The sequence below is a fragment of the Halichoeres trimaculatus genome, unplaced genomic scaffold (assembly GCF_033239565.1).
Source record: "Halichoeres trimaculatus isolate MK-OKI-2021-1 unplaced genomic scaffold, fHalTri1.1 fHalTri1_scaffold_2, whole genome shotgun sequence".
NCBI lineage: Eukaryota > Metazoa > Chordata > Actinopteri > Labriformes > Labridae > Halichoeres > Halichoeres trimaculatus.
In genome coordinates, this window is record NW_027437180.1 from 11985501 (window position 1) to 12008955 (window position 23455).

Below are 23455 nucleotides of genomic sequence, written 5' to 3' on the forward strand. Positions count from 1 at the left end.
CCAAAGACCCTGATCAGTATCAGTGAAGGGTTTACGTTTCATATCTGTTTCACACATGTTTGCATTTTAAATTCTGGTTATTATTCACTTTGATTCACTTTTGTCTGTGTGTGGATCATCGCATGTTTAAGGAACCAAGAAACATTCAGGAAGCATTTTTACAAAATCCATTCACAAATAGTTTGTTGAAAAATAAAAGTCAAAATACCCTTAACATAATTTAACAAAGGTAGGTGATATGAACATAAAGTCATCATTGACAGTTACAAGAAAACCCCATGGGAAAAAAACTCATTATGAACAATAAAGGTCTGTCTGCGATCTCCGCTTCCTCTTTCCATCATGTTATCTGCAGCACCTGTTCCCTGTTCGCAGGTAATATAAAGCAATAAATGACATATGGCCAGAGGAGAGGAGGGTGGATGAAGTTTTGCTGCACACCAGATGAAGAGTGCATTAAAACCCTGGTTTTATTCACAGAAACATTAAAGACAGAACCACAGAATGTTATTATTATCTTTTTAAGGTTGTAACTTTTATTTAAAAAAAAAAAAAAAGAAGATGAGGAAAAAGCAATAAACAGACTTTGTCTTGCTATATCTTGTTTTGTCATACTGACCTTTATGTCCTGTGCATGAGACTTCACTCTGGCTTCCTTCAGCAGGATGAGGCTGAAAATAAACTTTTTTTTTATTGCCAACTATCAGTCAGTCACACCAAGAGGTAGATAATCAGAATAGATAAAAAGTAAAACTTTGTGAAGTCCGTCCTCGAGAGGAGAAGAAAAAAAAAACTTTTAGAGAGCTTTTTTTTCTGTGTGATAAGAGAGGATAAAACTGGGGAGAGCTGAGGGGACATCAGAGCATCTCTGGCCTGCAGTCCTGGCTTCAGTCCAGTCTTCACACCAGATCATCTGAGTCAGCTTAAAGTCTTAAAGTCTTCAACATGCCTGGATGAGACGGATGCTTAAAACAGTGTCTTCATTTCCCTGCAGGAGGGACAAAATGTGTCCACTTGATGACTTCCACGAACCCTCCTGCTAGCTGTCAGCAAAATGCCTCTTTCACACTGACACGTACAGGAAACACCGGACTAACACCCTAACACCTCAAACCAAATAAACAACGAATATAGTGACATCACACACACACACACACACACACACACACACACACACACACACACACACACACACACACACACACACACACACACACACACACACACACACTCACACTTCTCAGAGGTGTTATGAAGGCTAGAGACAGTGGTTACTATGTTGGTAAGGCAGGTAAAGAGGCAGAGTTTAGACAGGCCTATAACTTCCTTACTAACAGCTCAGCTGTCCCCACCATCAGTCAAGTCTACGATGCCCCTTATATAGCGAGACTCAGTCTTAATATCTTAAAACTATTAAGTTAAATATAAATAATAAAATAATGATTTCAATTATTAATTAATTAATTAATTATTATAATAATATAAAAAGTTATTTTACTCTTTGACAAATGTGCAGTAATGGCATGAAACAGTTCTCAGAAAGAGGTTTACACCATGTAAGAAGGAAGATGTGAGAACCTCCTGTTAAGTGGAGAGATATCAAACTCTGAAGAACTGCAACAGACACACTCACTGTTTGAACACATGTTCTAAACATTCATTTTAATGATTTTACCTGGTTAGAGAAAAAGATTGAAGCAAACACCCCTCTCCAAATAAATAAGTAAAAAGAAAGACAGAAAACTTTCCCGATTTTCAAATGCCATTGAATTTTTGTACACAGGGCACAGGCCACATGTTTCTCAATGTGTTTCCTGTCTGTATGAAACAGAAGATGCAGAGTCATTAAATCCCTCATTGTGAGAATTGGTGGGTAGGTAAAAAAAAATCTTCAGTGAACCTGATGCACATGCAAACTTCCATGAACCTTTGAGCATGTTCAGAAATAAGAAGTTTGACATCCAGATGTTCAACAGAAATACTTTTAGGTCAGGCTGATCCCCTTCAAGAGATCAAAGACACATTAAAATATGTGACAGGCTTTTTAGAACACTTTTCATAACAAATTTTTTAAAAAAACAAAGAAATGTAAACAGCAAGTAACAAGCACCTAAAAGTAATCAGCAAGCTACACAGGCAGGTGGTAAACTTGAAAGCGTCAATATCAGACTGTACTACAGTCAGCTGCTCATACATGTGAGGGGTTTGTGGTTAGGCTGTACAAACAAGCGTCTGTTTCTGCAGGAGTGATGCGATGAGCCTGAATCTTATCATAAACTGTTGTAAGGCTGGATCCTTCATCAGAAGGTTGGTTTCTTTCCTAAAGGAACAAAAAGACAAACAGAGAGAAACATTTATGAAAAAGAAACAGATATCATACTGAAGCTCCAGAGTCAAATAAGAGACGACTTAAAACCAGCTCTGCACAATCAGACTTTCATCATCAGAGTGTTTCCTGTCAGCACAGAGTAAAGATCTGAATTTATCACTAGCAGATAAAAAAATCATCAAGTAAACGCCCTCACTTATGGATTTCTTTCAGGGTTTCAGGTAAGGAAAGACTGATTATCTGCCGGGCCTATTACTGGGGCCAATATTTGGCATTTTGAGGCATATCGGCTTCTGCCTTTTTTTTATCCCACGGCCGATAAGAAACATATGTAAAACTGCGTAATTGTGGCTCTGATGCAGCTGCTCTGCTGTCTGCAGTCACTACTCAGTCCCCAACACTGTCCCACCCACAGCACCACCTGATTGGTTACAAGCAGAGCCATAGCTTGGGAAACAGCCAATCAGCAGAGCAGCTGTTATAGTTATTATACGTTGAAATTTTGGAAAACTTTATTTACTGTCGAAAACTTTAGCTTTTTTTTTTTTTTTAAGTTTTCCTTTAACCTTATAAATCCTTACATGCTGCTAAGCATGTAAGGGAGCTGTTTGATAAACTCAGGCTTAAAGGTATTTGAATGCAGTTAAGTGTTGGAGTTTGTATTGTTAAAAATTTTGACACCAATATTTTCACTTTGACTGCAAATTAATATCAGCTCCAAATATCGTTATCGGCCTCCTTGACTACAAATAATCAGTATCGGTATCAGCCCGGGATAATCCATATCAGTCTATCTCTATTTTCAGGGAGCTGGAGATGAACCCAGCTGTTCATGGGTCAAGGACAGGGTACACCTGAACGGGTTGTGAGTCTGTCACAAGGCTAACATGGAGACAGATAATCATACACACACTCACACCTACAAGGGATTAAGAGTGACCGGTCAACCTGATGAGCATGTTCTTGGACTGTGGGAGGAAGCTGGGGAAAACCCACACATGCAGCAAGCAACATTAAAACTCCAACCAGAGAGACACCTGTCAGGCAGGGGGATCCAACAGGAACCTTTTATGGTGAGGAAAGAGTGCTAATCACTGCACCACCTGCAGCTCTCTTTCTGTCTCTCACAGAGTACAAGGAACCTGTTGGAAAACACCTGAATGCACAGCCAAGCGTTGGTAGCCATCTAATACAGTCAGTTGAAGCTCCAGCTCCAGATGAGCCCATAAATCAGGTTTGCAGTGGAGCACTTCACATCATTCACAGCCTTCATCATCTCAATGATTCACCAGCATCCAATTATTCAGACTAGTTAGCAAGCTTGACCCATAAAGCAACTTCTGGTCTAAGAATATGAGACAATGCTGAAGTGCTAACATCTGCTGTTTCTCCAGTGTCCACTGGAGGCTGGCTCTGAAAGTACTGGATGTCACATACACACCAAGCCAAAAAAAAAAAAAAAAGTTGTTTTTAAAGCAGCAATTAACATATTTATAGCCTTGTTCAACAAAAGTCTCCTGTATGAATCACTAATTTTACTATCTGCACCCACTGTACAGGGGGTGAATTTTTTATAACTCGGCCTTTCAGAGGATATTAAGATCCCGAGCTGGCCCAATCAGAGGCACAGCTCAGGTCAAGTGACTGATGGGAGCCCTATAGCTGTATGCGAAGCCATCATTACTTCCAATTTGGCTGCCATAGCTGATTTGTTTCAAGAGTCTGTTTCACAAACAGACTCTTGATGTTTGGGAGACCACGTCCATTAATTACACAGTCTATGAATTGACCCTGCATCACCAAATGTATCATATGAGATACATGAGTCTCAAAGACTTCTATCTCATCCACATAGTTTTCTTAACTTGTAAACTTTGTTTTTTAAGCATTCTACCCCTGATGATTATCATTCCACTACAGGCAGCTGAAGTTGTTTTTTTGTCCTTTTCAAAATGGCTGCTCTCATGAAATCATCCCCTCACTTTTGCTAATTGCTAATTTTCAAGAAGCTGTGGAGAGAATAATATTTAAATTGTTCCTTGTTTTAAAGATAAGCATTTTCTGCATTCAAAGAAAGAATGTCTACTGAAAAGAGTTTACCAAAGTTAAACCACCCAAATGTGATAAAAACTGGGGTTATGATGTTAAAAAAATATGATGCTAACTTGAGTCTTTCAACCAAATCATCCGACCAGCTGTTGAGACATGAAAGAGTCTTGAAAACAAATTCTAGTTCATATAAGGATTTTTAGTTTATCATAAAGTTAAAATGAACGAATTAAATACAAAATGTCTTAAAGTCATCTAGAGCTCTGTTCAAATAGTCCAATTTGGATCAGTACAGTTTGGTATGGGTCGGATCAGTAAAACCTGGTCCTGTTTGTGTTCCCAGCCAACTGTGCCCTCTCATGGTAGGAAGCATGTAAGTTGGATGCTGACAGCTGCATCAGCTTCGGAATAGCGGGACAGCACAGCAGCGCAGCGCAGTGTACCCCACTAATAAATCCAACAAAGAAAAATGGACCATGGGAAGCTATTTCATGATACCATTTTCCAAACAAAAAGAAAGTTCTCTTCACAAAGTTGACAGGAGATTTAAACATGGCAGGGTGATGATTCTTTCGACCAATCAAAGGACTGCAGTGGTTCTAGCTCAACCCTCTGGGGTCCGATCAGTGTGTCTGACACCCCAACAGAAGGGTATCAAAAAGTCTGACAGTATGGGTCAATAATGTATGGACCTGTCTCAATATATCAAGCTTCATTTCCACCAAGCAGTCTGGTTCAGTTCAGTACGGTTTGGCAGAGTTTGGTACAGTTAAGCCTGATCCTGTTTGCGTTTCCACAGCAAACTGTGCCCTCTCGTAGTAGGTAACATGTAAGTCGGATGCCAAAAGCAGCTGTTAAACAATAGCGTGACGCCGTAGCAGGGCGACACAGTTTACCCCGCTAATAAATCCAACGAAGAAGAAAAACGCGACACAGTAAACAAAGAGCATAGATGGAAGACATCCAGCATTTCATCCTCTCTGTGATTGGCATGTAGCTCTTTGATACAAAGAACAATCAAGTTTTGTTTCAGAGAAGTCTGTGTGCCGCCAGGAAAAATGCAGCCACTGTCGTGGGGTAAGTGACGATTCTTTCGACTAATCTACAGTCTGCAGTGTTGTAGCTCCACCTTCTGGGAGCAGATTGGTTCAGTCTGGCACCCATACAAAAGGGTCCCAAAAAGTGGGATGGCTGGTCTCGGTTATATTGGGATGTGTCCTGGGATAAGTCAGTAGAAACACAACAAAATGCGTGCCGCATCAAGATGAACTGAACTTAAGCGCTTGGTGAAAACAGGGCTTAGAGAGGCCCACTTAGCTGGCGTTCGTCAGTTACCAGGGTCACACTTTACACTGAAACACCGGTCCTGTCTGTGGCTGTAAGCTCTGTTATGTGTTTTCTAAACCCAGTTCCAGTTTGGAGCTCAAGTTAGGACAAGACGGCTGGAACTGACCAGAGTGTGTGCTTTCTTTTTGATGGTCAGATGATCTGTTCCAATAAACTCTGGAAACCTCTAAGTGCACCCTTTTCCTGCCATGTATTTAGCTCGCCTTATCTTACATCCATCCATTACCGCCATCTGCTTCCTGTTTGCTTCTGATATAATTACTGCCCCTCCCTGAAACACACACACTCACAAATATCCAGCGTCAGACTGTCTGTGTTTGCTCACTGCCTCATTTCCAGCAAGTGTACGGCTGGGCCTACTTTACCTCCCCGACCTGATTCAGTCCTTGAGTCTCTGTATGAGATTTCCAGAGTTTTTTGGAGTTTGTTAACGTGCCTCTTTTTCTAAACTTTAAGCTCAAAGGAAAGATATAATATCAGGTTCTTCACTATCATCTTTAGAGATGACACGCTCTATGTTTAGTGAGCATGGGGCCAACAGGGGAAAAAACACACAAGAGTTGTAGGGAGATTGATGCTGCTACTTCAGAAACACCACCATCTTAATCACAAATCATAAAACATCAAAATGGTGCTCCTAAAAGGAAACAGGAAAGAGTAAAAACACAAAACACGCTGCAAACCTTTGAAAAGTGTGTATATGCTTCAAGACAAACCAAGAAAACTTTCCAAGTCTCCAGGCCTGTAGGGGGCGCAAAGTGAAACTTGTCCAGAAAATAATCCTTGACATCTGAGTTTCAGCTGCCAGGATCGCAGGGTTTGAGGCTTGAAGGTTTAAACAGTTGCAGCCTGACAGACTCCCAATAGAGTCACCAACGTCCCTCCATTGGGCTGACTGCCCCTAATCTTTGTCAGACTCAGTCAGCAGTTCTTGCTGAGACCCCTAAGCCTAACAACTTTACATGTAACACATCAAGTCCAGAGCCCCCTACAGACCTGGAGCACTTTAGACCTGTTTCCACCAAACGGTCCAGTCTGGATCAGTATAGTTTGGTACACATTGGATCAGTAAAGCCTGATTCTGTTTGTATTTCTACAGCCAACCGTGACCTCTTGGTAGGCTGAGTGTAAGCCAGTAAGCTAATAACTCCAACGGAGAATTAAGTGCAACACAGTAAACAAAGAGCAACAATGGAAGCCATCTAGCAATTCATCTTCTTTGTGATTGGCATGTGATCCTTTGTTACAAAGAAAAACCAAGCTTTGTTTCAGAGAAGACTGTGTGCCGCCAGCAGAAATACAGGAAGTGACGATTCTTACGACCAATCAACAGACTGCAGTGTTGTAGCTCCACCTTCTGGCGTTGGATCAGCATGTCTGGCATCTCAACAGAAGGTTCCCAAAAAGTGGGATGGTACAAGTCAGTAATTTAGGGACCAGTTCCACTTATAGTCAAAGGGAAACGCCACAAAATGCGTACTGTACTGAGATGAACGAAACTGAACTGCTTGGTAGAAACAGGGCTTCTGTTGCCTGGGTTTTTGTGTCTGACTTTAAATTATTTATCTGTGTGTGTTTGCTGGTCTGGTATTTCTCTAAGCCTCCCACAGCACTTTTTTTTTTAAATTTGCATCTCGTCTCTGCTGTTGGAGTCTTTTGCAGGCAGAGACATGATGGCACTTGGAATGTGTTTGTTCTTGTAGTTAGATTACAGCTTAAATTATGTTCAATAAAGTTTTTTTTCTCTTTCTGTTTACCCAAATGGTTTGGGTAAACAGACATGACCTTATACAGTGTTGGTTTGACGTGTCAGTATTTGACACTGAGAGCTTTTAACTCAACAAAAAGGCAAACACTCTCCATCTCACCCCTGAAATGATAGTGTGTGAGCTTCTAAAACTATTTGCATTGCAAAGCACATGCAAAAAAAAACCTGTCTGACCCTGAAATGAACTGGTGGCTGTTGATCTGTTCTCTGCAGAGTGATATTGCAAAGAGTGTCCTGTATACATTGTTTATTCAGGATCTCAGATAATATTGATTTATTACATTATTACATTACTGTAAAAGCCTGTATAACTGATGTGGAGACATTAGTGCAGCCAGTTTCCAGTAAAGCACAGAGACATATTAGGGAGAGTCTCCTTCAAATATGTACACAGTGTGTGGTTCAGTTAGATAAGCATGCTTTAATGGTTGTATCAATCTTTACCTAGGGTGGTGTGTAGCTGTGTTTTCTTATATTTCTGTTAATACACCTGATGTTGTTGCTAAATGTGGGAGACAAAAGGAAGTGCTCCTGCTGGATGTGGGGAGCAGCTACTGACACTGTCAATGTCCTTAATAAGACTTAAAATGTGTGTGAGTGTGTGTTCATACCAACCTGTCTGCGTCTGTTTTCAGGTATATGAATGTCCGTGTAAACCACGTCAGAGTCTCTGTTCTCTGAACCTGCAGACACACACAGAGTTAGAGCCAAAGCTAGAAATGAACTTTAAACTGTGCAGTAAAATAAAATTCAAACATGTTGGACAAAATATTTTAAAAACAAAAAAGTAAACAAAAGAAGCAGCTTGTAAGGGAAGCTTCAGCAAAACAAGATCTTGAGACATGTCCAGCGTGCTTTTCTTCACACACCATTAGTGTCTCAATAGAAACTGATAGCCTGTGATCTTGTTCAGCGGACTCTCATACAAGCTGAGGCCTTGAGCTATATCACACCCACCCAGTCTCAGTGTCTGAGAGCTTTTACAGGAAATTCCCCTTTGATGGATGAGCAGCCTCCTCTAATTACACGCTACACACAAAACAGAGTTCTTAAGAGCTTTGTGTTTCCCTCAGCCTTCATTTAAAGTGGAAGGCTGTTTATCTCTCTGCAGTCACACGAAAACAGACTCTGGCGTTTATGATCTTCATCATTTGGACGATTAACATGTATTTTCAAGTTTGTTTCATGTAATGTTAATTATAAAGCTGGCTGTGTTTATTTAAAAGCTTCACTAGTTAATTAAGAACAAGTTTTGTTGTTGTTGTTTATTTAATTAAGACATTTAATGTAAGGTGACAAAATGTCCTGGTTTGGCTGAAATTTGTCCTGTTTTAAAGCTGTGTCCTAATCCCAAAGAATCTTCATAAGTCACTGACAGCTCCTGCTTTTCGCTGCTTCTTGTCCTGGTTTTAAAGATCTGAACAAACAATGCACCATACAATGGATGCATGTGGTGCAATGGTTGGTGCTGTTGCCCTGCTAGAGGGTTTCTGGTTTGAATCCCCAGTGTACCAAGAGTCAAGGTTTGGTTTTGCTCTATCTGTGCATGAGTAGGTCAATCTGTAGATGCTGCTGTAAGCTAGCCCTGGTGGGCTGGTCACAGCAGACTTTACCAGGCTGCTCTCTGGTCAAACAAAGTTCTGATTGGTGAAGGGAGACCTCGGACGTTTTCCAAACAGTCTCCTACACCAGCAGTGCCGACTATTTTGGCTGAATTTCAGTCTGTAGTAGTCAGGATGCGAAAACTTGCAAAATCTGCAGTATACCAAAAATCCCCGGATGTCCTACTAATCCAGGAAAATTTCTCAGTGTGCAAAGGACCAGTCTACCTGGCATACTGTTTCCCACAATACACGGCGCTAACGCTATTTGTCAGCCTCAAGTGGACTCTCGGAGAACTGCAGCTTTTGGCTCTTCTGCGTCGCATTTCTCACAGCTTGGTCCAACCGTACCATGACCTCATACAGGTGAGAGTGGAGGTTTGAAAACCCGATCACATTAAACCAAAGACATAAAACTGTTCTGTTACTGAATGTGTTACTCTATGAGTGAACAACACAGACCCACCACAGGGGGGGGGGCTTGTTTCTCTCAGCTGTTAAATAGAGTACCCCCGACAATGTAGTCAGCCTGTTTCTGGTGAGCATCAGTTTTACTGTAGGTAGTGAGGTACACAGAGGCTCGTTGTCCATGGCAGGACGAACTCATAAAACCAACCAATTCAAAAACTGGGTGAAGAGTTTACGATGAATAACATTTTTACAAACAGCAGTCAAGAGCCAAGCTTTGAAGAGAAAAAAACAACAACTTTGACACGCTGTTTTTTTATTATCATGTTGATTTGCTGTAACTTCCCGTGTGACCAACATTTATCAAACTTCCTATTTGATTCTGGGGAAAGGGGAAGTCGCTTGGCAGTTGTCTCTGTTTACTTAACACTGTCATGAGAAAGGAATTACAGCTTCGGCTCTGGGTTGGAAGATAAACTCTGTTCAAACTGAACTGACAGGAGCACTCAGAGTCTTAGGCAAAACAGCTCGTGTATCTTCCACATGTCTAATACAGCAGAGCTCAAAACCACATTAAGGATAGTTACCATGGCTACAGACAGCCATTACGACACAAACAGCCTCTCAACATTAACACTGCTCTGAGCACTGCTTACCACTCTGGTAAATTAAACAGACCTTAGAAAATTCTCAGATGGTTTATGGTATTTCATCTACGAGCCAGAGAGCTAACTGTCAGCTGGTCCAAGTTAAAGCTTCTCACTGTTCTGTTCTTCTCTGCTGGCAATCTACATGCAACTCCCCAGCTATGATCTCACCTGCTTCTTGAGTTGTAAACAGACGTGAGAATTGACCTGAACAAGCCTCAAAAAGCTGCTTCATAAGGCTTTATCAACACAGAGTCACAGTAGAAGACTTCAGAGACCAACTTCATGTAGATAAAACACAACAGTCTGTCTTTAAGAACTGTTGCTGAAGTGTTTAAAGCTGCAGTTCCAGGAGTGTCCACTCGAGGCTGGCCACAGGGGCAGCAGAAGTCATTTACACACCAATCAAAAAGCAGAAATAAACACATTCACAGCCTGGTAAAAAAAAGACTTCAGTCTAAACAGCTTATTTCTTTATCAGAACACACTGTACAACACACTCAGAGATGTATTTTTTATAACACGTTATTCTAAACACATTAAGGTTACAAGGTTTGCATATTTAGGGGCGGGGCTGACTTGACCCACAGGCGAGCACCATGTAGCTGTTAGCAAGGTTCAACTCCACCTCTTCACATCAGTTTAAGTAAACTAAAGGTTCTGCTAAACTTCAGACCCTACTTTTTTGTTTCCTTATCCTTTTTTTCTGCTTCATTATTTTTCAAAATGTACTTCTGAGTTTACCGTCAGTCTTCTTCTTCTGTTGTAGCTTAGGCTTGAATAAGGAATGAGGGCTCAGCATTTGGACTTCAGCTCTGTTCAGATACAACCAGAGAATTTATTTTGAGCATCAGAAAATGTCTGATAGTAAGGTTGCCAATTTTCTCACTTCTAAATACGGGACAGGTGCACGGTGTCACGGTGTTGGCAGCATGATGTGTGAATTCAGCGTATATTCATGTTCTGGTTCAACTGGAAATGCAGAAATTGTTTACACTGCACAGTCTTTTCTTTTTTACTGGTTATCCACATTTCTTTTGACCAGACAACACTTCATATTACCATAACTTTTTTTTGCATGTCTTGGTGCATTTCTGCTGTGTACCATACAGCAGTTTTCACATAAGTCTCAGATCTATTTTAAATCAGTCAAATCAAAACCCAGAACTAATTTACTCATTAAAAGCTTAATGAGAAGAGATGAAGTGTGAACTGGAAGTGGAGGAGATGATTTAAAACATTCATCAGGGATACGTTACATCAGCTTGCATGGAATAATCCTACCACCATGACAGTGCTTGGAAGATTAGGGAAGTTTTTCATTAAATGTTGAATTTAAAATGTGAGCTGACACTAAAACAACGGGACGAAGTTACAAAACATAACTTATCACCACTCGTTAAATTAAAACCTCATCTTCCTTTAAGGAAGGCTCAAGCGTCACTTTACAGTGCTCTGCTGCCAAGTCTCTTTCTGCCTTCTCGGAGCTGCGAGTTTGCCAAGTGGCTGACTGTAACTGGCTTGATCGCCATTCAATCAGTAAAACTTGACCAATATGTTTTCAACAATAAATCCCTCTGAAAAAAGTGAGGGGGATGCTTTTCTGTTTCTGTGACAGTACGGGTGTCACAGCACCTATATCCCCCACAGGTGAGACGTGGTCTGCTACTGCCGTTTATCTGATGGTTATCATATCTTGTTGATATCATAACATTAAGGGCACGGTCACACTGGCCATTCAAACTGTGCCGTGCTTAAGCACGATTGCCCCCCGCAGTGCTGTTCGCAAGCTGGAGAGTACAGCCAGCATCACACTACCCCTATATGAATCAGACTTTAGCGGGTATCACACACACGCATGGCCCACCTACGTCATCGTGAAGCGTTTGTTTACATGAAGTGCCATCTCATCAGAGTCAGCACAATGAGACACAAAGAGCACTGCTACAACTTTAGAGACTTTTTGACTTATGGTAAGCTGTTTTGGTCTGATACAACCCTCTAAACCCCCGCTTTGTTTACTAAGATTGAGATGCGCTCGTGGCGATTATACGTCATGGATCGAATGCTCTGTCCGCGTGCTTGTGCTCGTGCATGAAGTAAACCATGCCAAAGCCCACCACTCTGAAGCGTGCCAAAGCAGAGATGTGAATCGTGCTCAAGCACGACATGGTTGCGGTCACACTGGCCATTCCAAACGTGCTTTAGGGCTGAAGCGTGCTTAAGCACAGCACGGTTTGCCAGTCTGACCGCGTCCTAAGTGGTTCAGTCTGCATTTCCCATGGCAACGATTTCAGAGAGGCGCCATCTTGTGGTGTTTACAAGAATTGAAGGACTTTCAGCTTATAATGTTTTCATTTTCTGCTCACAACTGATAAAATGATAAAGTCAGTCTCTATATTTTATCCTCTGAATGCTTTGACTGAGTCCGCATCGCAGTGGCTGGGACTGCAGGTTAAAGAAGGTGCTCATGAGTTTAGAACATCAAACAGAGAGCACTTCAAGTCATGACTTACTGGACATCCTGCAGCCAATCAGAATCCAGCATTTATTTGGCTTATGGTATAGTGTCTATAAAATCTAAGATAATTTGCCGAGATACACTGTAACATCTGTTGGCAGATGTTTCTTCTCATTCATACATGTTCAGGACAGAGATGAATGGAATATCTACCTGCCTTGTGTCTCTTGGATTTCCTTTCGTTTGTGGTAAATCCACCGTACACCTAAAAAAGCTCCGATAACAACAGCTGCAGCAAACACAATGGGCAATGCCATCATATCTGTGAAAACAAAACACAGAACATCAGCACATTAAAAACTCAACTAAACAAGGCTGTGTGACTCTAAAATCTGAGCATCGAAATTAGTCTTACAGCTTCTTGTGTTGTCAGGTGGATTTTTTGAGTCATGTCGTTCACCACAGAGAGTCTTAATATTGACTGGAACCGTCTTATTTTCTGCAGGGTTCTCTGAAACACATCTGTATGATGATCTGAAATCCTCCACTGTAAGAGGCAGAGATAGAGCCAAGCTGCTCTGGTTCACGATTTCCTCGTTTCTGTACCAGTACAGAGTGGTCTCTTCAGCTTTCTGCACCTCACACAGCAGGGTGCAGCTCTCTGTGCTCACATTCAACTTTGTCACCTCTGGAGCTGATACAGGCTCTGAGAAAAGAGGAGAGGGAAGAAAAAATGAGGCGAAATGCTCAACATTTGGATGCAACAATGTGGAAAACTGATAACGTGTTAAACTATCAGTAACATTTCAGCTTGTTTGTGTGTGTGTGTGTGTGTGTGTGTGTGTGTGTGTGTGTGTGTGTGTGTGTGTGTGTGTGTGTGTGTGTGTGTGTGTGTGTGTGTGTGTGTCCGAGCATGTCTGTTATGTTAGAAACTTTAGCCCCAGTGTCACAGTGATTTCCTCTGGTCAAAGCTTTTCCTTCCTGTGAACATCTGCTCAGGTTGGTGGAAAACACCCGAAAGCTCCACTGTGACATATTTGCAAATGAGCTTTAAGAGGACATCCAAACAGCTGACTCATTATGACCACCTGTGCAATATAATGGATGTGAAACAACAGCTCCACCACCCACTCTGATTAAGAAAACTTCCACATTTTCAATTTTATTTTGGTCTTTTAAATTTCTCTTAATAGTAGTTCATGGACAAGATCCAGTTTATGTCTTAGCAAATTAGCTTGAAGGCACTGCCCCCATCAGATGCACCAAACAGCTTCAGGGATGGTGTGGCTGGTAAAACCCATCAAAGAAACATTTTGCTAAATGGATCTGAGAGTACATCACTCAGGCTTAAAGACAGGCAGTGAGAGAAGCTCCCACTATGATCCGTGCACACCCAGCAAACACAGACCAACACCGCAGTATTTAGAGGGCCTGGGACATATGTATGGCAGAATAATGGTCTGCACCCTGTACGTACATGCAGCAGAAACACAACCCTCCTAACTGCTGGATGCTGGAGCTTTGACACATCAACTATCAGAAAGCAGACGTAGCAGGACAAGAAGTCAGGCACTGGAACCACATGAAAACATACAGCTGACTTTTAAAATAAAACAAAACGTGTCAAAACCAGGTGGTCTTTAGCTTGACTTAAACAATAAACCAACAGAGCCAGACCAGGAGTCAACAGGTTTGAGGTTTTTATGGCCCAACATGAATGGAGAGACTCATCAGTGGAGCAGGAAGCACGGAAACTTGCAGCTGTTGTGAGCTGACCAGTAATACAGCACGCAGTTAACACGCAACAGAGAAGCACAAGGCTAAAGATACATCTGGTGTATTCCCAGCAACATACTGTAAACAGTGAGACCCACATGTATTCAGGTAGGCACTTTTTGATCGGCCAGGTGCATTAGTGGAGGATTAGTACCCACAGATTCCAGCAGGGAGCTCCACTAGTGCACATGGAACCAGGGTAATGATCTTGTAAACTTTATTTTTGTATACACTGCCCTGCCACCAAAAAGTTGCCACCAAAAGAAAGGCTGCCCACTCTAATGTTTCGTTGGATTGCCTTTAGTTTTGGTTACGGCACACATTCTCTTTGGCATAGTTTTGAAAAGCTCCTGCAATGTCACAATATTTATTTCCATTCAGTGTTGCTTAAATTTTTCTGTAAGATCTTTACTGATGATGGTAGAGTCTGACTGTAAAGAGTAAAGGCTTCAATTTTCTAGGGAGCATAAAGACTGGACTCTGGAGCAATAGAAGAAGGTCCTGTGGTCTGATGAGTCCAGATTGACCCTGTTTCAGAGTGATGGTCCATCAGGGTAAGAAGAGAGGCAGATGAAGTGATTACCCATCATGCCTAGTGCCTACTGTCCAAGCCTGTGGGGGCAGTCTATGATCTGGGGTTGCTGCAGTTGGTCAGGTCTAGGTTCAGCAACAGTCAGACTCTACCATCATCAATGAAGATCTTGGTGAGAAATTAATGTAACACTGGATGAAAATAAATCTTGTGGCATTGCAGAAGCTTATCAAAACAATGCCACAGAGAATGTGTGCCATAATCAAAGCTAAAGGTGGTCCAACAAAATATTAGACTTTTTTTTTGGCCAGGCAGTGTATATTCATGGTTTAAAGTCCACAGCCTACCTGAGTATTGTTGCTGACCATGTCCATCCCTTTATGACCACAGTGTACCCTTCTTCTGATGGAGACTTCCAGCAGGATAACTTTTTTCAAGGATTTTTATTATTTAAAAAAAGACATCCCTCTTTCAAGTTGCTGTTAGGTCTAACATAAAATTCTAAGTTCCTTTTTATTGTGTATGACTGTAGTCTGTTTTTCACAGTAACAATTAGTGGTTTTATTGATATTTTATTTCCTATTTGTTTTTCAGTGCTGTGCTCCTTTTTAATCCTTGAAGAGCATGTTGTTTTGTTCATGAAAGAAATATTTTAAAATAAAAGAAACTGATGACAAAGGTTTAAAACAACACCTGTTCTTGTTGACAGTCAATGTATACACACTGCTGAAGATTGATGTGTAACCATAATAAAGCCATATTATGATCACACATCAAACCATCTGTCAGGTTGTTCAATCATTTACCACTGCTGTGCCAAAAATATAAAAAGCCATGCTGAAAACACAGGGTCAGGTTTCCATCTTTGATCTAACTCACTCTCTGGTGAAACATCTGTGAATTATTTTGGCTTATTTTTGAAACCCACCTGCTTTGTTGAACTTCCTGTTTTATTTAACAGACGACTTGCTCCAACAGGTTGTCAAACCAGGTATTGACCGAGAAATAAAGAAGGCTCTGTCCTATCCTGTCCTACCTGTTATCAGTCCAACAGTTAACAGACCTTTACCTCACACCTGCCTGAATTTCCCTCTTTGTTTTTTTTTTGTTCCTCCTACTGTTGAAGCTAACACCCTGCCAACTCTGAGTATCATGGAGGCCTTCACTCAGGTGTTGGCTGATCATACTCGTCTGCACATGGACTACATGTGTGTTTTCACAAGCCTAAATTCAGGCTGTGTTTGACCATCTGCATTTTCTATAAAAGAAGAGTATTCTTTTTTTCTTTTTGTAGCATACAGACGGTACGTTGTAAAAGGGTAAAAGTCCAAAGTGATGTACAACACAAGCAAGAATATAGACTGGTGGGAAATCCTTAGTTAGTGAAACAAAGTGCTTCAGGTGATTTAGCCGCAGGTGCTGCCATTAAGAGCCAAAAAGTGACGATATTGATGATGATTAATTTCTGAAACCTATCATCTCTTTCACTGAACTTCTTTCACAGAAAGCTGTGTCAGCAGTGTGCTGACTAAAAATACAAGTAATAAAACCCACAGAGCAGCTGCAGGATGAGGACACGGGCCTGTATGCACGTTTAGTCATTGAACAAATGGGACCATTAGTCCTAACGTTCTGTTATGGTACGGCCTATTTGGCTGCACTGTTAGCCATATGAACAACTGCAAATAATCATCAGTTAACTAATTACACCATGAAAGAGACACAGGCGGAGATTATGTCATAATTCAGGGGAACCTCCCCATCAAAAAAACTTGAACTGTGTATACCTGCCACTAATAAACAGCAATTAACCTGGCGAGTGGTAACAGTGTGACTGAGAGAATATCAAGAAGAACATTTTTCATAGGAGGAAATGGAGATTTTATAACAAGAGCACACAAACAGCTGTTAGTGAGTCAATCTGGTAAACAAAGATACAGAGAAAGTTTGGTGATTTTGAACAGAGTGAATGTGTGTGGTGTTTCTGAGCACAGTGTAAAAAAATTCAATAATAAAATCAATAATATGAAAGCTGCTTTACAAAACAAGTGCAGCAATAATGCCCCAGTACCTCGATGAATAACATTTAAAGCAGTTTATGAACTTCAACATTTCCCCACACACATCTTGAAGGACCCAGACGCATAAAAGCAAAGAGCAAATCAAACTTGTAAAACTGACAGCAGTGAGCCTCGCCAGTTTGAGTATTCGATTGTCTCCCTCATCTCATCTATTCACTGAAAAATGTTGTGTTTCCTAAATCTAAAGTTTCTGTATGGCTACACATCACCACCTTTCCAAAGGATCGTCCACTGTCTTGACATATTTTGTCTCAAATGGTAATGCATCGTGCAATGTCTGCTTTTAAACAGCTGAGAAGGCGCTGTAATCCTATCGTTAGCGCCTGTAATGGTGAGGTATGCCTCCATTAAATCTAAAGTTCTTCTGCCCTGTTAACCTGGCTCGTGCATACCACTTATTGATTTATTTATTTATTTATCTTTTATTGATTTATCATTAGTATAGGCGGCCTGTTTTTCTGGCTAATGGCTGGACGTGCATACGGGTCACGGTCTTTACAGCTTCCTGTTCCTGCTCCAACAAACCACCACTGCTGAGGGATCTGCCCTGAGACGTCTGCTCTTATGATTCAGGTTAGGTCCAGTAGTTATTGGTTTAGTCTTAACTTCTATATAACTTAACTTTAACAGAGATGTAGGCATGTTGAAGAACCTGTGGAGTTTGCTTCAGTGGAGACAAATTTTACTCCAGGATTTACTCCATGAAGATTCTGTATATGATTAAAAGAACCAAACATCAAGACAGGATAAGACGTCTGATTCTGTCTGAGAAAGGAAATAAAAAGAGACTCCTGCACGTAGGCAGAAAGAGGGTTAGCGATCAACCCAACTGTAAAACTGTGCAAGTGAATCCAAACAAACTCAGCCTCATTTGGCTTTGGACTTTTCCACAGGCTGATGAGGCTGAAATCTACAACACACTGAGAATGACTTGTGGATGCTTCAAGTACCAAGAATTGCACATCATTATCTCTGCTATCTGCTCCATCTCAACGTTTGAACAATGAAGAAAATTTCTCTCATGATATTCTGGAAAAAAAGGTACGCCCACAAAGTTTTAGTTGTGACTGTGACTGAGACAAGCTGTTAGCAGTGCTGCACTGTGACATCTAAACCTGACAGGGCTAAATTGTATAATCACACTATGAGTTTAATGAAGAGAGAAAGGCCTGAACATTTTGAGGAGAGGATACAAGACAGATGTGTCACACACTTAAGTTTATGTCCAACATATTTTCCTGAAACATGCAGAAAAGTAGCTGTTCAAAGTATAAAGATGGATAAATGAATACAACAGTCCGTTGTGTGTAATGGACACAGCTCCTGTTGTGGAGGTTGAGCTGCAGAATGATCCAGTTTGATTCAGCCAGTTTGTTACGATAACAGTAAATTTAAAGTAATTATAACAAAATTCATGTACAGATAAAATCTTGTTCAAGTCATTCAGGGTTGGAAATGTTGTTTTTGATCACTGAAAACTTGACATTTAACATCTTTTACAAACACTATGGTGTTCTTACCACCAGCCCTCAGTGGTAAATGTTTCAATTCAACTGCACGATAACATAATGGTCACATATGAGTTAAGGCAACAGAAAACTTGTTAATAAAACAGTGTTACCACTAACACACTGAGCTGTAAAGTAGAAGTAACTTACCATATACTGTGAGTCTATGATATGTAGGGGCACCCTGTCTGTCTTTGGATTCAATTTTAAAAATCCCTGAGTCATTCCTCTGCAGTCCCCTGAGTGTGAAGAGTCCAGTTTCTTTGTCCCAGAAAAGTCTTTCTTCATAAATCTCCTCCCATATATTGATTTGTCCCTTTTCCACTATAGCAATGGTGTTGCTTTTAAAGGAGAAAGATCCTTTCTTCAGCACCGGATCAGGAAAAGTGACAGATCCTCCCTGAACACGTGTGAGGTTACTCTTTATATCCTCAGCAGCAGAAGAGAGCATCACTGTAAAAACAGAGAAGAAACAGTCAGAGCGTCCACAGCCGAGATGCAAATGTGTTGTCTTCAACTGGAGTTTTATTCAGGAGCAACACACACTAAACTTATCTAGACTTTCTACAGGCAATATTCCTGATCTTTTTAATGTCTTGGTAAATTACTGTGAGATGTCCTGAAGTTTTCAAAAAAATATATGGGTAATTTTCAGGAGTGACATGTCTTGGTGCATTGAACTCTTGAAGATATTAGCAACAAGATTCTCTGATTTTACAAATATGTTCACATATCTGAAAGTATCAAAAAAATACCACACGTTAAAAGCAACTTTCAAGGTGTTCAACACGAATTCATCCTGCAGAGAAGTTAAAAAAAAAAAAACTATCACAGTTCAGACGGACTGGAAGCCTCTACTAGAGTAGAAGAGGATGTTTCTCAAGAGCCCTATGAGGTGTCCTGGGTTGAGACTGTGGTAGTCTAGGCCTTGACTAGTCATCATGTCTTGTGTCTCGTTCTGTGTTTATGTTCAATTTGGCTTGTGAAAACTTTTAAGTTTGTTGATGTTTCTGCATGCTGGTCATGTTAAGAGTGAGATAAGGACTGATCTGACGTCTGTTTTCATCTCTTCTCATGTTGTTTTCACTTCTCACTCAACACATTAACAGTCTGTTCACTTAATACAACATAAAGCACACATCTCAGTGGTTCTTGAGACCTATATTCAATGCGTCTCAGACTTCTCTCTCTCGCACTTCTTCTCTCTCCAACAGACAAATACACTGGTTTAAATAACCTTAGATAATATTTTATGGTATCTTCATGAAACAAACCCATCATGTCAACACTGAAGCTTTATATGCTTTCATTTTTAGAGGGTTGTGCTGCGGTAACTGTGCCTGAAAAAGGTCTGACACTAGCCGAGCTGAGACTCTGATCATCTACAAATGATCTCCTGACCAAACTCAGAGGAAGTGGTCAGTTTACTGCATTTGTGTCACGTAAACTTCAACATCTTTATATTTTTGTATAAATGTCTTTACTTCCTCAATAAGAACTTCCCTATGTAGTTAAAACAGTTTAAAGATTTCCACAGACACAGCTTAACTTTAATTCAGCTGTGTGAAAAGTTTCCTCCCTCATTAGCAAAAGATCCTGTTTCACTGACTTCTTTCTCTCAGCTTCTTTTCTACTGTGAGGAACATTTAAACCTGATATCATCACCTGACATCACGCAGCCTTCAACTCTCTACTTTTATGTTTTAACATGAAAATAAATCCTGATGAGGTTATGTTCCTGAACAGACTATTGGAAAATTACTTTGAAGGATAATGAACCCAGTAATCTACTCAGCCCTCCTTCCAGCCCTGAAATAAACTGTTTACCCAAAGAAATAAATGTGTTTTCTGACATTATGCTGTTGTGATAATCTTTCAGGGGCTAAGAAATTGATTCAACATTTGTTCCAGCATCCAGGCATGATTCTTCCTGTTTTTATCTACCTATTGATGCAGCCTTAAAAGGGGGGCTTAGGGTCCTGTTCTGTTGTTGCCCTGGTCCTAGTTCTCTGTATTAGTTTCTTCCAGGTGCTGATAAGCAACCAGGTGCCTCTGGCAGGTGTACAGATTATTTCGACCCGCCTACCCTGGTCTGTCTCTCCCTGGTGTCCATCACAGCAGCCACTCCTTCTATCTCTCTTTTTCTTTCTAGCTTTTTGCAGAGACAACATGTACCCTACACTCACACACACTCCTGACACTGACCATCCTTTTTCTAACATTTGGCTCAATAAAATGTGCTTCATAAAACTTTGACTTGTGCGTGAGCATCTCCCTTTTTGTTGTGGCTCTCGAGTCGGTCTTAACAATAGAAAAAGCTGAGTCAGAGCTCTCTGAGTCTGGTTTAAGACTGCTACTTTTTATTTAATAAAGTATGTTCTTCCATCCACACATGTAAACACATTTCTGTCTGAGGTACACAGTTTTCACAAGCAGCTGTTTTCACAGTAACACTGGTTCATGCCCCTGAACTGACTCACAGCTTTTTGTAACGATCTGGTTGTCTGTGTGTTTAAAGTAGCCTGGAGACCAGATTAAATATTAACACAGACAGGCTCTGTTGATCACTAATGGGCACATGACGACCAGATATAATGTGAATATCAGTTTAATTAATCAGGGGACAATGGGGTAAGATGAGCTAAAAGATAGTTTGACCCGCTCTCAGCAGAGTGGATGGTATTTATTTACACAAAAAACACATTTTAAAAAGTAAAAGTCAATTTTCTCCATGCCAGCTGTAATGAATTAAGTGGTAAATATAAAGCCCTTAAAATTAGGGATGCACCAGTACTGATCCTGGTATCGGGTATTGGTGTATCAATGCCCCTTCAAGCTGGATCGGTATCAGTGGGAAGGGGCTGATCCATGGTGCTGATCCAGGCAACCTGCTCTACGCCTTTTTTATGTGTTACCTCTGATGCTCTTTCTTTTCTTTTATTTTTTTTTTTTGCTACATACCAAGTCTACAGAGTATCAAAGTTTACAATAAAATATCTATTTCAGTACTGTCTGAAACTTTGTTTTGCTGGTGAACATTGAAATATTTCATAGTTTACTAAAGATCAACTTCAGTGATTCTGTATACTCATTTTTTGCCTTTTGCCCAAAACATTACCAGTCTTATCCCACAGTAGGGCATGCAGGTTATTATTTGACACTGATATCAGATCGGTATTGGTACCCAAAGCCAAGGTATTGGGATGGGATTAGAACCACTTGATTTGGTGCATCCCCAATAGAAATGTGCATCATCACATTTGTGATTTGCCAACCTATAAAACTGAAGGAGACATTAACCTAAGGTTTTCAGTTTGTAGTCGTGAATCTTTTAGGGTTCTTTAATAATTGTTATTATTATTATTATTTTGAAAGACATAAATAAATTAATGAACCCATGGAAAATATTTGAACATTCTAAATTTACTTAATGTTTTGTTGTTGGTTTTAATGTTATTTGGGTTAGGGTAAAAAAAACAAAACAATGAAAGCTAACTGAAACTGAAAAAATGTATGATTATCATTACATCATAATGTTTCATCATGTTTATACAAAAAAAATAATCAGATGGCTCAATTTACCCACTGACTTAGATCAATTTGCATGGAAAGAGTTTTACAGGCCATTTATTTTAAAATTAATTTAATATTATATTTGCAAAACAAAGAAAACATCCTGAAATAGATCATTTGTTCTCAGCCTAAATTTGTCTATATAGTTTTAGCCTGGAGGGCGACATGAGTAAATTACTTTCCAGTTTACCGTGATGGTGAAATTATCTGTACATCGAAAGTTTTGAAGTCACTCTCTTGAATAAGTCATTCTCTTCGTCACTTAATAGTTATTGTTTGGCCCTGCCACCCATCCCAGATTCAAGGCAAAATATTAGCACTGAGAGGATTTACCAAAAGAAAATATTACAGACCACAGCAGTTTGACAAATTATGCATCTTCATAATTTGCAGTTTAGGATGTAAGGGACAGAAAAAACCTCACTGCGCATATGTGAAGTCTGCAAGTCCATATAGTGTCTCTGTTAACCATATATTACCAGGGTTTTTTTCTGCAGGGTAGTTTAATTAAGTTTATCAAATTGGATCCTATACAAATAGAGCTGGATTTAATATGATCTTGAGATCAGACTGAATTTTAGTCTGTTTCTTTAACTTTACCTGAAGTAGAGGTGAGAAACAGACAGCAAATAGATTCTAAACTTTTATCAAACGTGACGAGAATATAAGATGAAGATGTTAACAAACACAGTCTTTGCCATCACTTTGTGTGATCGCTTTGTGTGGTCAGACAGACTGGAAAAACACCTGAACCTCTCAAACCTCCGCTAGATTTTAACATCTGGTTGGACACATGCCCCTGTGAGGAGCTCATGGGGAATATTACGGGGTGCTTCAGCACCCTAAAATGTTTTAAAACGCCCAGTCAGCCAGCAAAATTCAGACCAAGTCCTTCTTACAGACCCCACGGAGAACCAGGAGAGACAGACACAAAGACTCTGAGGATGAACTAAATGTTGATATTTTACTCCTGAGCTTTTGTCTGACTCAAGTCTCTCCAACCCGCACCGCGCTCTGTTCAAACAGCTCAGACTAAAACACTGCTGTTAGCATAACACAGCAGTTGGTAAGTTACAGGAAGTATTGAGGCAGATCTTACCTATAAAGAAGACGATGAATCTCGTCTGCTCCATTGAAGCTTGTGGCCATTAAAAGCACTTTTTTATCCAACAGAAAGTCATCAGGATCATGTCCCTGCTGATATCCTTTGTCACTGGAAGATCATGGCCGTATCAATACTGAAGTCAGGCTGGATGCTGCAAAGATGGCGCTGATTTGTACCACAACACTTTAACTAGTCACCGCGGCAGAAGCATGTTTTAGAAAGCGCAAAGTTGCACCAATAATTGGCTCGAAAAAGTCTAATCTGAAAGTC

The 23455-nt window shown here is 40.4% G+C and overlaps 1 protein-coding gene across 1 annotated transcript; it reads right to left on the reverse strand.

Annotated features, from left to right (window-relative positions):
• Positions 1 to 1754: 1754 nt before the first annotated feature.
• On the reverse strand, positions 1755 to 23455 carry LOC141810409 (uncharacterized). Its single transcript, XM_074697937.1, has 7 exons — positions 23180 to 23455; positions 18658 to 18960; positions 13026 to 13316; positions 12824 to 12932; positions 10894 to 10964; positions 8109 to 8176; positions 1755 to 2320 (listed from the first exon to the last, which is right to left on the reverse strand). Exons 1-7 carry the CDS (start codon positions 23211 to 23213, stop codon positions 2189 to 2191), a joined length of 1008 nt encoding a protein of 335 aa, XP_074554038.1. The 5' UTR covers positions 23214 to 23455; the 3' UTR covers positions 1755 to 2188.